This window comes from Dermacentor albipictus, chromosome 9 (genome assembly GCF_038994185.2).
Source record: "Dermacentor albipictus isolate Rhodes 1998 colony chromosome 9, USDA_Dalb.pri_finalv2, whole genome shotgun sequence".
Classification (NCBI taxonomy): Eukaryota; Metazoa; Arthropoda; class Arachnida; order Ixodida; family Ixodidae; genus Dermacentor; species Dermacentor albipictus.
In genome coordinates, this window is record NC_091829.1 from 57,358,647 (window position 1) to 57,374,676 (window position 16,030).

Genomic DNA, 16,030 nt, shown 5'->3' on the forward strand with positions numbered 1-16,030 from the left:
ATTATTCGACTCGCCCTCCCGCTCATAATACGTAAGAGTAATAAATTGCAGAAACGGTGATAATCAAGAGCATCTTTCAGTTTTAAAGCTCTGTACTGCAAGTGAAGCGGTTTGCGTCTCGTACGATCAATGGTGCTGTGTGGCAAGACCGAAACTGATGCGTGCAGCTTCGGAGAAACACATATTTAGTCTGTTTTCAAATGGAGGACGAACCAACTGTGGCTACCCAGCGAATGTTAGAAGGATAGCAGAAACACTTGGTTTGGCGGAGTCGTCCGTTCGTCGGATTTTGACTGGAATTTTTAAAGTGAAAGAGGTTTGTGCCGAAACTGCTGACACCTGAGCAAAATGCGCGGGGAAAATAATGCTGTGTGAAGCGAAAACATTAGACGGCAGGCATGAATTCTTGCAAATGGTCGTCCTGGGCAACTAAACTTCCATTTACGAATGTAATATCGAATTGAAGCCGCAGAGCAAGGACAGGAAAAATAAAAATGAGCGATAGCCGATAAAAGGTAAATATCTTCATCATCATCATCAGTAGCATAATCATCATCATCATCATCAGCAGGAGCAGCAGCCTGGTTACGCCCACTGCAGGGCAAAGGCCTCTCCCATACTTCTCCAACAACCCCGGTCATGTACTAATTGTGGCCACGTAGTCCCTGCAAACTTAGGCCCGGATTCTGAAACGCTCCTTTCCTAACTAAGGATGCCTCACACGCTGTGAGGCGACCTGGCGTCTATTCTGGAACGTACCTTACTAAGAGCACTAAGTTAGGGCCTCCTTGGTGCTTCCCCGCGCTTAGGGAGCCGGCATGCTACCTTCATGCGTCCTAACCGTGCTCCTCTACCTGAACGTATGCTTCTCCGCATGACTTTGCACGCGGTACGCTCGGCTAGGGTAGGTGCCGTGCGCAGCCAAGGCCGCGGTAGCCAGCCGCCGTGTACTGACGCCCAGTTTGGTTACGCGGACCGCGTTTTGTGCCATATCTTTTTTGCACTGTGATCTTGTGGAAAGCGAGCGGCGAGAATGACGGCCTTGCAATGTTTATCCGAAGACGATAGCTTCGAAAGCTATGCACGGTTTCTTCGACGAGCAAATGAACTTCTTTACGGGACTGCGTACAAGCCTCCACCTTTGACTCCAGCCCGGCGCCTGACTGACAGGCAGAATCCACTGGAATACTACGACGAAGTTTTCTTGCTTTCAATCACATTGCTGTACCTTTGTAGAAGTTCCGTGAACAAGTCTTTTTCTTCCTGCGTAAAATATGCTTTGCCCGGCATGGCAAATACACATACACACACACACGAAAGAAAACGCACGCAAAGATAGAAAAAAAGCGACGCCTGACCAAACGAACTCAGATGCTGCCATAGTTGCTAGACTGAGATTGCTTTCTTGCCACGCGCATCATTTTCGAACCATTTTTACGTTATTAACCAAAGAAATGTAATTTATGCCCCAGTATAAAAGTAGAAATGCAATTTTAACAGTCCCGGCACTTTGTCTCGGCAACTCATTAGAAATATTTCGCATTTTTTGTGGGTAATCTCGAAACCAGAAGCCTCTAACGTTACACTTCCTTTGGCGAGGCGCTCCTTCCGCAGGGAAGGCGAAAGGAAGCTTTTAGAATTCGCGGTGGCCTTCCGAGGGCGCCTAACGTTTAGGTAGCATGGAGGGCTCCTTGCGGAAGGTAAGGAAACGGTCTAAGGTTAGGAGGATTTCAGAATCCGGCCCTTAATCTCATCCGCCGACCTAACTTTCTGCCGCCCCCTGCTACGCTTCACTTCCCTTGGAATCCAGTGCGTAACCCTTAATGACCATCGGTTATCTTCCCTCCTCATTACATGTCCTGCCCATGCCCATTTCTTTTCTTCATTTCAACTAAGATGTCATTAACTCGCGTTTGTTCCCTCACCCAATCTGCTCTTTTCTTATCCCTTAACGTTACGCCCATCATTCTTCTTTCCATAGCTCGTTGCGTCGTCCTCAATTTAAGTAGAACCCTTTTCGTAAGCCTCCAGGTTTCTGCCCCATATGTGAGTACTGGTAACACACAGCTGTTATACACTTTCTTTTTGAGGGATAGTGGCAATTAACCTGCTGTTCATGAACTGAGAATGCCTGCCAAATGCACCCCAGCCCATTCTTATTCTTCCTATATTCTTCCTATTATTTCCGTTACCTGATCCGGATCCGCCGTCGTACCTGCCCTAAGTAGATGTATTCCCTTACCACTTCCAGTGCCTCGCTACCTATCGTAATTGCTGTTCTCTTCCGAGACTGTTGAACATTACTTTAGTTTTCTGCAGATTAATTTTTAAACCCACCCTTCTGCTTTTCCTCTCCAGATCAGCGAGCATGCATTGCAATTGATCCCCTGAGTTACTAAGCAAGGCAACATCAGCGAATCGTAAATTGTTAGGGTATTCTTCATTACCTTTTATCCCCAATTCTCCCCAATTCAGGTCTCTGAATACTTCCTGTAAACACCCTGTGAATAGCACTGGAGAAATCGTGTCTCCCTGCCTGACGGCGTTCTTTATTGGGCTTTTGTTGCTTTTTTTATAGAGGATTACTGTGGCTGTGGCGCCGCTGTAGATCTCTTTCAGTATTTTTACATACGGCTCGTCTACACCTTGATTCCGTAATGCCTCTATGACTGCTGAGGTTTCGTCTGAATCAAACGCTTTCTTGTAATCAATGAAAGCTATATATATGGGTTGGTTAAATTCCGCACATTTCTCTATCACCTGATTGATATTGTGTTCACTCATAGTGACAAGGCCTTTAGCCTAAGAATCAGTCGTGTTGAAAGTGTGTATACGGTCTGTTGTTGAGTAGCTTTACGAAACCCTGCCTGGTCCTCTGGTTGACAGAAGTCTAAGGTGTTGCTGTTTCTATTTGCGATTACCTCAGTAAATAATTTGTAGACAATGGACAGTAAGCTGATCGTTCCATAATTTTTCAAGTCTCTGGTGTCCCCTTTCTTATGGATTATCTTGGCGTTCTTCCAAAATTGCGTTACGCTCGAGGTCACAAAGCATTTCGTATACTGGGTGGCCAGTTTTTCTAGAACAATCTGCCCACCATCCATCAACAAATATGCTGTTACCTGATCCTCCCAGGTGCCTTCCCTCTTAGCATAGCTCCCAAGGCTTTCTTTACTTCTTCCAGCGTTACTTGTGGGATGTCAAATTCCTCAACACTATTCCCTCTTCCATTACCGCCGTGGGTGCCATTGGCAAAGTGCAAATCTCTATAGAACTCCTCGGCCACTTGAGCTATCTCATCCATATTAGATCCATATTAGCAATGATATTGCCGGCATTGTCTTTTAACGTGCACTTCTGATTCTTGCCAATTCCTAGTTTTTCTTCACTGCTTTTAGGCTTCCTCCGTTCCTGAGAGCATCTTCAATTCTATCCATATTATACTTCCTTACGTAAGCCGCCTTACGCTTGTTGATTGGCTTAAAAGTTCTGCCAGGTCTATTCTAGCTGTAGGATTAGTGGCTTTCATATATTGGCGTTTCTCAATTAGATCTTTCGTCTCCTGTGATAGCTTACCGGTATACTGGACATAGTGCCGTCTGAAGAAGTGGGCCGATCCCGAAAGTTGTGGCGTGCAAATTATGTGGGCCGCTCCTGTGGGTATGTACTGTCTAAAAATGGTCCCCCCATTCCGAAGGTAATGAAGCTTAAATATGTGCGCTTTTAGCCTTGTTTACGTGCAATTTAATGATGTTGGAAGGTCCCGAAGATTTCGTAGTGGAAAAAATTTAAGCAGACATACGATCCTTGTACTTTTTTCAAAAGAGGCCTAACGTGAAACAGTGCCGTGCACAGTGACACCGCCCCTTCCTCACCCCTAACTCCCCAAGGAAGATATCTTGTATCTACGTCATTTCAATGTTGAACAGCCTGTTAAATATGCTTTTTTCATTTCATAGCTGTGTAGCCGCTTTCAGCGTTCAGCCGTACTTTTGGCTAACATGAGCCTAGCATCGAACAGTAGTGCCGTAGCAATATATATTTAAACGGGAGTCTTCTCGTGAACGCTTACGCCATGTTAAAAGCATTTAAGCTCGTGCAGGTAAGAAGACTCCCTAGACTGGTGCCGAATGGAGCACCGGATTGCGTAAAAGTGGTTAAAGTTTGCAATACCAGCTCTTACATGCTTTCGTTGTTGTCGTAGGAGTTGTCGTGGGCCGTGGAGTAGGCCGTGGAGTAGGCCTTGGAGTAGGCCTTGGAGTAGGCCTTGGAGTAGGCGTCGGAGTGGGCATCGGAGTAGGCCTTGGAGTAGGCCTTGGAGTAGGCCTTGGAGTAGGCCTCGGAGTGGGCATCGGAGTGGGCATCGGAGTGGGCATCGGAGTGGGCATCGGAGTGGGCCTCGGAGTCGGCCTCGGAGTCGGCCTCGGAGTCGGCCTCGGAGTCGGCCTCGGAGTCGGCCCTTGGGTGGGCATTGGTGTGGGCATTGGTGTGGGCATTGGTGTGGGGATCGGTGTGGGGATCGGTGTGGGCATTGGCGTGGGCCTCGGAGTGGGTCTCGGAGTGGGCCTTGGAGTGGGCCTTGGAGTGGACTTTGGTGTCGGCGGTAGAAAGGGAGGTGGTGTCGGTGGCTGAATGGGAGGTGGTGCCACTCGTGGTATGGGAGCCGGCGTAGGTGTTCGAGTAGGCATTGGTGTTGGGGTTGGAGTAGGCCTGAGTACTGCAGGTGGGCCAATAACTGGTGGGGCTCCAGTTGTTTGCGCAGGTATTCTTCGACCAGCAGGTGTTGTTCCTGAAGAAATTACCTTTTATTCGAAACTTTTCGGTCACCAAAGAAGAGAGGAATTACACGGTCTTAGGTACATTAGGGTTAAATTTCACAATTTGCAACGTGTGACCATAGAGCGAGTTAGTTAAAGGTAATCAGCAATTTTAGGGAGGCACCTGGGGATATGGGGATTTTTCTCGCGAGCAACAACTGCTGCTTTAGATAATCTACCTGAACTGACCGAGTTGCAGTACTTAACACAGGTGGCAAGATATAACTCAGTAATTTGGAAATAAAGACATGTGGTATATGCAGTATGTCACCGCTATCTTGCCCTGAGTTTAAAAAGAAAGGAAAGCTTTTCATGACGATGAAAATACCTGCATTGTTAATGTGTTCTTCGATAGTATTATTACATTTACGGCAAACATCATAATAGGTTTTGGTGTTTGAACGCCTTTGAAATAACCAATTTGAATTGCTTTCGACACGCTCTGTTGAGCGGCTCTTCTGTCCGCGCTTTAAAAAAAGCCTACGAAATAATAAACTGTATTACGTTACAAAACGTGGGCGCGCAGTGACGACAATGCTATTTAATCTGAGTACGAAAGTAAAAATAGAGTACGTAAGTAAACATGCTGCTCTAGAGCATCACTTTCACATCGCATCGCGTTTGGGATTGTTTTAAATTACGTGGCGTGCGCTGATTACTCATTGTCGAAAAATAAAACGCATGCATGAACATGATCACGGCAAAGCGATAACAAGCGTGAAGGAGCAAACAAGTCAGCTAGAGCGATTTTATACTGCGTGCCATTCCTTGCCTAATTCTTGGCACTTTTGCGGCAGGTACCTGGTTCCTACTTAGGTTCTTGCCTTGCCTTGGTAATAAAAAATGAATATGTGACCACCGTTGGAATGCACCCTCGTTCCTCTAGCAGAACCCGGTGCACTAACCATTGGGCGACGCTCGCTTTTTTCTTTCTTACCTTGTTAGGAAAAATACGTACATACGTACAAAGCAGGGAATTCAGTGGTGAAAAATTTAATAAATCGTTTCGCTAGACTACTAATATCTACAACTTCATAGAGGTCATGAGACACCAAACTGACGAGTTGCTGAAATCACTGTGGCTAACCAATGATTTGGTTTAGGGTATCCTGCATACACGCAAGACTTTGAATTAGGCATTGACTTTGTAGAATTTTTATCTACGCCGGTATTCACACGATCCATACACGTTTCCCACGCGGTACTTATACACAAAGGCATTATCATGTCATGTCATGCGTCAGTGCATGACGAGAAACTTGTATCGAAAGGTCTTATCAGAAGTTTTTTAAGGTTTAAGAGGCTGATATCCCGATACTCTTGAAAACGCGGCGTGTGGTGCAGAAAGTCTTGTGAGGTCGCCTTGCGCAGATACGCGCTGGTGCTACTGCTCGCGCGTTCGTCGTGGTTTTCTTCCACAGCTGGCTCGGATGCCGCTCATCACGCGAAAATACAGGCAAAGGTTTAAGATAAAGGCAAAGATAGAGTTAGTTCAGGCACTCAAACGCACGACCTTCGATGGGAGTCGAACCCTGGAGCTTATGTGGAAGTCGAACCCGTGACGTTTGGTGATAAGGCCAATATAATTAGGACACAGGTAATTAATATAGCCTTCATTAGGGCACTGGAACCCGCGGCATTTGCTGAGATTCGCATCCTTGGCCTTTGGTGAGAGTCGACTCCACTTCCTTTGACGTTAATTAGGGCGAACTCGATCAAGGCACAGTTCATTAAGGTAGTTTCGTTACCCCCTCATCAGAACAGGAATTGGCATCCCTGATGCAGTATCCGGCCACTCCCTCCCAAATTACTCATTCGATCAACCAATGGCCCTCAGTCCCCAGCCGCTGTAGAGCACCTCACCAAGGCGGCAGTCAGACCTGTAACGCAACCAAAGCTGCTAAGGATCTATAGACTCGGACAGGCCGCCAATGGAAACTGACCCTGGTAGCGCCTAACACCCGAACTTTCTCGAGTGAAGCTAGTGAGGAACTATCAGACATTGTTGGGGATTTCATCGGTCTTCGTGAGGTTAGAACTCGTGAGGTTTGAATAACTGGTAATAGCCACGTCATCTTCTTTAGAGCACCTCCAGGTAAGAAGCAGTACGGAGTACGATTCCTAATCCATGAGGAAATAGTGGGCAACATTGACGAATTTACAGTAATAATCAGCGAGTATCGCTAGACGTAATAAAACCTTATGTTCTTCACCGAATGAAACAAGCTGCACCGGCTAGTTCTTTCCTTTTTTGTGTTTCCACGGTATACGGGGTGCCACATAATTACTGGCACACACCTTGATCGATAATTTCGGATTTTATTATGCGAAGCATACTAGCCGCACAACCACGCGGTCGCGTAGCTACCATATGACGTCATAACAGCTGCAAAAGCGGAGGCACAACTCGTGCGCTCGCTTGCGGCCGCGTAGCTACATAGCTGGGTCTCAGCTCGTGCGCTCGCCTGCATGAGTTGTTTCTTCGTCTAGCCGAACCAAATATAGCCAAACAACAGCAGTTCACCAGGCTAACCAGTGGTTCAGCAACTAAAATAAAGGCTAGTATGCTTCGCATCCTGGGCTTAACCTTAGCTCAGCCACAGCCATTTTTTTAAACATATCTTCACATCGTTTCGTCAACCATTGTTTAAATCTGCCGTATTTCGATAGTGTTTTATATTGAAGCTGCATATGACTAGCATCCCGGCATTTCTTCGAATTCGTCGAGAGAAAACTCAGCCAATCAGAGCAGATGGTGCGCTCCGCATGTTCCGCTGGGTTTTCTGCAGCACCACGAGATGGCGCTCACCTCCGTGCGTCCGCGGCAGCGGCGCCGCCGGCCGTGCACAGGAAAGAAAAAGAAAGAACCTGAACGCTCGCCTTCGCGCATAGCGTTCTCCGCAAGCGCTTCCCGGTAAAAACTACGCTCACATAAGCTGCCTTTGCTGGGAAGCTATAACTGTGGCACACGAAGCAGGTATTGATGCCCCTACACTTTCATATCTATAAAGGAACTTGCCTAGCAAATGATTTAATTTGTGTTGTCATAGGGTTATGGGGAGGCCAGGCATACTTAGGACTCCCGAAGAGCGGTGCGAAAACGATGAGCGACAACAGCAACAACAATGTCAAGAAGCACAACGGCGTTTTGCTCAGGCTCGGCAGGACTAATAACAAGGCTACGTCACGTTAGCCTATTGGATCAGCTGATACTGCAGCTTCGCTGGCCAGCGACCTTCAGAGAATGTATTCCAGCCCAATTTTGTTATGGTTTATTTTTCGGAGAAAGAAAGGCCTTCCTTCACTCCGATCCGCAATGTCGTCATTGAGCGAGGCCGGGCACTCCTTCTGAGGTCGAAAAAAGATTCTAACAATACACTCATAACGACATAACCCGCAATGGTCGTCCTGTCTCCGCTGCTTACAATAATAGAATTGCGATGAAGAGAATCGAACACCAACAGCGGAGAATGGTCAAACTCCGGTCTTGGAGCTCAGCGTGTGTTGCAACAATGATAAAAGTGCTGCCAAGGGATCTGTAAGTTTCCTACTCCAAGCTCCAGAGAAGACGGACTGACAGAGGGGCAAAGAAAGTGTAGCTGGGGAAAATATGGGCTGCTGTTGGCACGGGCCGGGTATGGGGAACACTTGGTAGCTGTTTTCACCGTTGAGAAAACTTTCAGGTTAGAGGGCCGTTGCGACATTCATAACACCCATGTGCTTGTTCCGACGGCAGAGCTCGCAGATGCAGTCAGTTGAACAGTTTTAAGGAACTGGTATGCGGTAACTGTCGTGGTTTGAGCTGAGTTGAACAGCTGGCCGCATTCCTCTTGTCTTTGTGGGGAAAGGTGCAATGATTCATGCTCACACACACTTTAAAGATATTTTAGAGACTGCTTCGCTGGCCCTCATCCCTGTCCCTCCTTTGGGCAGTAGCATTTTTTTTTGCATCGCAGCAGGACAGTTCTGGATAGTGGCCGCAAGCAACCCTCAACTGATCCGAGTGAAGTGTGCGTGGGCTATTCCTTAAAAAAAGGGGACCGCGCTCTTCACTATACCAGCATGGTTGCCCTGAAAGAATCGGTAGAGCCAGCGTAGAAAAAAATAGCTTGTGGATTCTTGCGGGTCGTGATGGAAACGTTACCCAGTGCGTTTAAAGGCCCTGATCACGTCGAAGAGTGGAGGAATTGCATAAATTCTTCGGTGTTGCATTCCTAATTTACTAGGTGAATGAGCTACAAACTGTTTCCTAAGAATGTTCTTCAGTTTGCTAGCAAAATTTAGGCATAAGCCTTGTGGCACTATTTGTGGCGCACCCTGTACATACTTTGGCCGTGATAGCACGGACAGTGCTCTCGTTTGAAAGCAAGCCAGCCAGCTCGAATGAAATGCTCGGCGCTTTCGTCTCGAGCCCCTTTGTCGCCTTCTTTCCGTGTGCCAGTACGCGTTCTGCGATGCCGAGTTGGACTAGCCTGTCTACGTGACTAGCCCACTTTCCTATGTGCTCTTCTCGTGGCATGCATGCAGAAATTGTGCGGCATGGTACAGACATCATTATCACCCGTGTTGATCATTAGTTAACAGTTGTTCGCAGGAGTAGAAATGCCATCGTCGTTTTACATACACAACGTGAGAAAGCCATAGATACGAACAATTTCATAGCACGTACTCGCTGATGAAGTCGCATTCTGTTTTTCTCTCGTTTACCTAGTCCACTGCCTATGTATTAGCGGACAATTATCATGCCGTAAGCTCGCGTAGGGCCTGGGTAGATAATGGTGTTGCTGGCGTACGATTGTTTTCAACGTGGTCGTCAGTCATCGCGCTGCATTCGTCACAGACACGCATGCTCGCCCACCATCCATACTCTGTTTACAGAGGCTTTGTTTCCACCTGATACCGCATTAGGGAACATGAAACTAACAATGCTGTGTAACCATGTAGCCGCAAAATTCTTGTCATAACATTGATTCCCACAGTGCTTCGGATCTGCACAATATTTTTTTCCTTTCGGTACAAATTGATAGAATTACAAGCATCTGGATGAGCTAATGGATATAACGTCTATCTTTGAGCAAGTCTGAGAGCTAATCAAACGCGACGCGCTGCGCAGAGTGACGCGCTAGAGGCGAGATGTTTCCTTTCTCACCGAGTCGTAGCTGTGCGCTCACGCGCTGTCACGTGGTTTACTTTTATAATTCGCGCGTTCTGTTTAACACGCGGTTTACGAGATAAAGTGCCAGCCAGTCCTGGTACTGGACATACCTCGAGTGAACGTGTGCTAATGGCCGCCTACGAATGATGGGGTTTGTGTATTCAGCTCGTAAATATTTTCTTTCTGGGCGTTAGCCGAATGAATGCCGGCATTGATTCGAAACGCCAAAGATGTAGTATTGGTGATATAAACTCCATACCAGATGAGCGTGAAGTTGAAGCGGAAACGGGCACAAATGCGGTCACCATGTAATCAAGCAGGCGTGTACATATTCAAAAGGCTTTTGTCTCGACTTCCTGTACCGTTGTATGGTAGCTGATAGCTCTTAAAAGAACTATTCAGAACATTTTTCTACCTGTCTCAGGACCGGCTAGGGAACTACCTGCGGTAGATGTGAACCCATCAAACATCGGTGCTCTCAGCTGCCTCATTTGTTTTAACAAGGGGCAACGCTATTTAGCCTTGTTTGTTTAACTACTTCTTAAGTACTGTTTCATGTTCAGGTTAAACATCTGCATTGACCATCGTTGACGCGAGCAGTTAAGCTGCCTTCTTTTCACGGTTTCTTTAGACAACTGCTTTCTGAAATGCATGTGCCAGCTTATACTGAATCGCGTTGTGACAAAGAATGTGAAAGTCTTTGTCAGCATCTTTGTATGGTAACATAACTCAGTTATATCTTTCGTTATAATATTTCGCTCGCGGTAGGTGTACGTCCCGCTGTTTTATCTGCAGGTAAAATGATCTTTATGTTTTAATCTAGCTATGCTAAATATCTAATAATCACTGTACCTGAAAGTTTCATTTCTGCGCGAATTTGTTTTTTCAGTGACTGTTTTTCCCCGTAATAATGCAAGTTGTAAGTACTTAGACCCCCTAGCATTCATTGGATATTCGTCTAAGTACTTTTCATTGTTTTTCTTTCCTTCACCTAAAAAGGAAGAATAAATTTCAAGGGCAAGATGAGGAACACTCACCGGGCGTCCGAGCTGTAAGTGGGGGCAAGGGCACACCTGGTGGCAGCGAGTCTCCTCCTCCACCTCCGCCACCTCCACCACCGCCGCCACCACCACCGCCGCCACCAAGAACATCCGTCCCTTCCGGCTTTTCAGCTGCACACAGAGGGAGAATGTGAAGTCAACGAAAGGTATGGGACCCTATCTTTGAACCCTATCTTTGTCGAGTCCGCGTTAAGTGTAGCGCTACGACCTGTACTAAAAAAAAAGACCATCCAGGACGTTTCAATTTTCGCTTCGTCTAAGGCAGATGGGAAGAGTAGCAGCAAAGTGGATGGTTGGGTGTGTTGTGTAATGCTGTTAGTTGAAAGAGCGCACGCGGTAATAAAGACACGGGAAGAAGTATAAGGAACAATTGCTTGTTCTGGTAAGTCACGTGACAAGTACGCGGGTAAATTGCTTGTCCTCAAAAAACGCGGGACAGGTGCACGGGACAATTTCTTGTACTCGAAAGACACGGCACACGTAGGCGGTACAATCGCTTGTCCTGTATACGCTTTCCTTTTCCACATCTTTCGGCCTGTGTGTGCTGTTTGAAATATGATTGCAGACGATACACGCATTTACGTTATCTTGTGGCCATCATGTCCGTCGATCAATAAAAAGGAGCTGCAGCTCGTAGCCAACAGCAATTCTTTCTTTTTTGTTTTTTTGCTCAGACAGAACAAAAACTCATAAATTGTTTTAGTAGAGAACTACTAGATCGTTTTTGATGAAATTTGATGCAATTTAGAGAGAGACAGATAAATAATGGCTGCTGGTTATACGCGCAGTTCTGGACCAGAAAGAAGTACTGCGTTTGTGTAGGCTGTACCTGTTATATGTAGCTGAAAGAAAATACCTGAATATACAGCTTACGTGAGATTGTTACAATGTTAACGAGGGTTTTTCAGAAGTCCTAATCACGAATTATGGGCACATTTGAGAGAAGTGCATGATATATTATATTCGCAAGTTTTAGATGTAATCTTCCGCAGAATTTGCACATGTGTGATGCGAGTTTTTTTTTCCCCTCCGAGTTGGAATTGTAACCATCATAATTGAGTTATTTTCAATTTAGAAATTTTCAATAATGTTTCCTAAACAAGCGACAGCCTAAACAAGAAGTTGGGAGGCGATTCAACCTCCAGCTGGAGTTCATGAAAGACTGCCTTCGTGAGCGAGTTCCGGGTGAAATAGGAGCGGAGTCACTGCTCACGGCACTCTTGTCACGTCACCGCTAGACTGAGGAGAGTAGGAGGAGTTTCGGACGGCGGATATTTTTTTTCTGCAGCAGTATCTTAGGGATGGACCCTAAGTTGGACGTGTGACGATGTGTCACTTATTTTAAATTATTTCCGGAGATCTGCATAAGAAAACAGGGACTGCAATATGATGCACTTCATTGTAGGAGAAGAGCGTCCGTTGGGTAATGGCATCAATGTCGGGCTTCTGTGCTAGAGGGCTTCTGTTGAAATCCGGCCGTCGGGCAATTTGATTAATTAATTTATTTGAATCTGGCAGTTTGGCTCGAAGGGCGAAGCAGTGACAAAAAGAAGGCGCAGTTTTATCCGAAAATCGAATAATCGATTGCGATAGCGAATCAGTAGGCAGCTGTCTGAGGTAAGGATAGTAGCTTTATTGACTGTGTAAGCTTGGAAACAATCGCTTCCTAACTGATCTAACAAGCATGGCGTTATCACGTACTAGCAAACATGAACACATTACACTCGATGGGCGTGGACACTCGCCATGAAAACGCTGGTGTGAGCAAAAGTGGCAGCTGTAGCGAGTGAACTGACCTTCTCGCGGTCTATCACTCCAACGCAAGAGCTAGCGCGCTCAAAGGTGCGTAGTACGCACTTATCGGCGGAGTCGAACCTCCACTCCCCCCCCCCCCCCCCCCCCCCGTGCCTCCCGCGCTGCCTCCCTACTTTCCTCCATATCACGCGCGAGATTGAACCGCGATGGCCGTTTGCTTCCGGAGCACAACGCCGCCCCTGCTCCCTGCCTTCGTCCTTCCGCGACGGAACACAGCGCGTTGTCTCCCCGCTTTCTTCCTCCACGCGCGCCGGATTGAGCCACGATAGTCGGCTTCCCCCGCGTGCTTTCACTCGCACACACAGCATACGACGCGCGGCGACGGTGTTATCGCCCTTGGACTGCATAGGGAAAACATCGCGGCGACATCGACGGTGACGACGAAAATGCTCCTGGGGCGCTATAACGCAAAACTATTCGAAACTTTCCTATTCCGATTTTTCAATCAGCGCTCCGCGATTGGTCCAAAGGTGTTTGGGACCACCCCCATTTCACCTGTCTGTCACGCGACGTCACGAAAGTCGCGATAGCTCCCCATCTGACATAACATGTTCACACGGATTATGCATGATTTGACCGAACAAAAGAAAAAATGGTTATTTCTGATTCGCCGCCTCTTCGTCATTAGCCCTCGGCTATTGGTCGAAAGGTCTCGGGCTGCGCCCACTTCACCTGCCTCTCACGTGCCGTCACAAAACTGCAAAAACTCACCGCGTCAAAGTGACGTGTACGCGATAAAGATTCAATAATATTCCTAACAAAACTGAATTTTCCTCTGAATAGCCGCAGGCTGCCCCGTTCCGAAAGGAATAAACGATGGCTGCCGCCGATCGCTCAGGCAGTGGCTGCTCGCTCCTGTCGGAGAGCATGGGCTTATTTTCGTGTAATAAAACATTTTACGTGGCCGCGTAACGTTTTCGAGCACGTTCGGCATGTTTTCGACATCGTTCTGCCAACTCTTCTTTGCTCAGGATCCGTTTTAGCGTCATTCTTAAGTATCCATTGCATGCCGCCGCGATATTCTACGACCCACCGCAAGCCAAGTAAGGGAAAGCGGACCAATCGCAGGCGCCGGCGCCACCCTCGTCATCCGGTTATCGATTTTCAGTGCAGTGGCTCGGCCCCATCTAATCCCTCTCCACTTGAGTGTGCTCCTCACCTCTTGTGAGCCAATAGGATAAGACAAGCCGTTCAGTGTAGACGATGTTATTCGTTTTTCAAGGAAACAAAAGTGACCTCCTATGAACGAGGAGAGCGTTTGAGTGGTCTGTTCAGACAACCCTGCGGGTGACCGCCCGATGCTTGCGTCGGCGGTTACGCAAATTTGACGTCAGGAGGTTGGAATAACAACATATTGGAATAGTTTTACGTTATAGGGCCCCAGGAGTGTCCTTGTAATTAATTGCTTCGCAATATTTACAAAGTTGAGCGCTGTGCTTGGACTGCCCGGACGGTTTTCATTTCATACGCTGGTGCGCCATCTCGGCATGGCGGGGCACATCCTTCAGCTGCTGCTGGATAGGAGTAACGCCGCCATGCCAGCTACGAAACGAAACGTCTCACAGAATGTTGGCATGATTAGCTACGCCAATGGTGTCGGAGGCGTCGCACGTAAAAGGTGCTCTACGTGAGAGCGACGGGCAGGGGGAAAAATTTTGTTGAAAGAAGAAGTCTCACATTCTTCGGTATACGTGTTACGCCTTGATTTAGATAATATAGATATTTGGTTGAGAATGTCACTGAAGCAGCCGCTCACACATATATTTCTTTCAATGGCAATCTTTCGAGGCATTCGCAATCAGCCGCGATTCTCAAAGACATCCATGGTTGCATGCCATCCCACTGCGATTGCGTGTACGAATTTGCTTTTCACTTACCATCCGCTGATCCCAGCAACATGTAGCCCATGAAGACGGCAAGAAGGACGAAGCAGCATAGACCGATGGCGGCCAAGATCATCGACGTTTGTTGGGAATCCTCGCTGGAAGTTTGGATGGTAGTTTCCGCATTCACATTCAGCAGGGCGCGAAAAACAATGCCACTAAGACGCTTCAGGTGATAAACATAGCCGTGGTCGAAAGGGCGATCGCATAGCGATACCTCGTGTACACTGTAGGATGAAGGCCACTGACAGTTGCTCTTTCTTATACCTGCGTCTTGTGTCAGTCGACGCTGTCTTGTGCCTTCAAACTTATCACACCGCGCACTTCTCTGCTATGCACCACAGCGCTTCCCTTCGTTACGGTTTCTCTATTGAAACACATCTGATCTCTTCTGTACATTGAACGATTTGCGCAGCGTTTCTTTGGTTCTCCTTTAGCTCAGCAGAAAGAACCGTTATCGTCTAATTCCATTTGTTGCTCTGAATGTGAACTCTCCTCCCGCCTGCCCTTTGATAATCCACACTCCCTCGTTCTTAGTTTTTATTCTCCTAGACGTCAGCTGCTCCCTCAATATCATCTGAAATTTTCATAAGAACATCTGCTTATTACTCGCCCATGTGTCACTTAATTTTGTTATTCTACGTGTTATAGCCCCATGGGTCAATGCCATTAAAAAAATTCTGTGTATGTACATTTCAAGGATATTAGTCAGCTGCGCGACACAGTTACAAAAGCAGAAATCTTGCTAAAGATTTGGGTTACTATCGTAACTTTTGGATTACACATAACTTTGCCGCATGTAGAATGAGCGGAAATACTTCAATATTTTCTTCCCAAACGGATTGAATAAACTGTGTCAGGCTTCGAATCAAAGTACAACCGTAAAAGAGTAACTGTGTCAGTGAGCTCTTGCGATCACGCATTAAAAATTAAAAAATCAGTAGCGAACCATAATTTTAGTAAATAATAAGATACTTGAGTGAACCAGATCACCACAAGAAATGGCAGGTGGGGCCCAAACTGACGCGCCAGCTGTGGTTACCGCTGTGAAACGGAAAAAGATCTCGAAGGCTACACCGTTGCTGGCTTTCTCATTTAAACAAAATTAATAAATGCAGTTTTAGAAACGAAACTTAGCATGTAGCACAATTCCACGTCTTCATGTTGGTCACATAGAGGAGGACAATGTCTTCCCGGGAAATCGAAATGAATATCTAATAACCCTGTTTCGCTCGTTCACATTTAAATTATTACTTCGCAGCAAATACTGCAGATGACGAATTGTAGCCGGTGACTTCA

At 46.8% G+C, this 16,030-nt stretch overlaps 1 protein-coding gene and 1 long non-coding RNA gene across 5 annotated transcripts in view; one reads left to right on the forward strand and one right to left on the reverse strand.

The window, feature by feature from the left end:
• The window catches only part of LOC139049967 (uncharacterized), a 112,940-nt gene that overhangs the window by 92,157 nt on the left and 4,753 nt on the right, over positions 1-16,030 (forward strand). The window contains exon 4 of the long non-coding RNA XR_011508679.1: positions 10,972-11,179. This is a non-coding gene — a long non-coding RNA (uncharacterized lncRNA). The remainder of the gene's footprint in view (positions 1-10,971; positions 11,180-16,030) is intronic.
• LOC139049964 (uncharacterized) overlaps positions 1-16,030 on the reverse strand; it is a 55,534-nt gene that overhangs the window by 25,941 nt on the left and 13,563 nt on the right. For all 4 annotated transcript variants that reach the window (XM_070525898.1, XM_070525897.1, XM_070525896.1 and 1 more), the window contains exons 5-7: positions 14,726-14,829; positions 11,010-11,144; positions 4,184-4,789 (exon numbers count right to left, since the gene is read on the reverse strand). In XM_070525898.1, coding sequence (XP_070381999.1) covers positions 4,184-4,789; positions 11,010-11,144; positions 14,726-14,807 — 823 coding nt within the window. In that variant the 5' untranslated portion in view covers positions 14,808-14,829. The remainder of the gene's footprint in view (positions 1-4,183; positions 4,790-11,009; positions 11,145-14,725; positions 14,830-16,030) is intronic.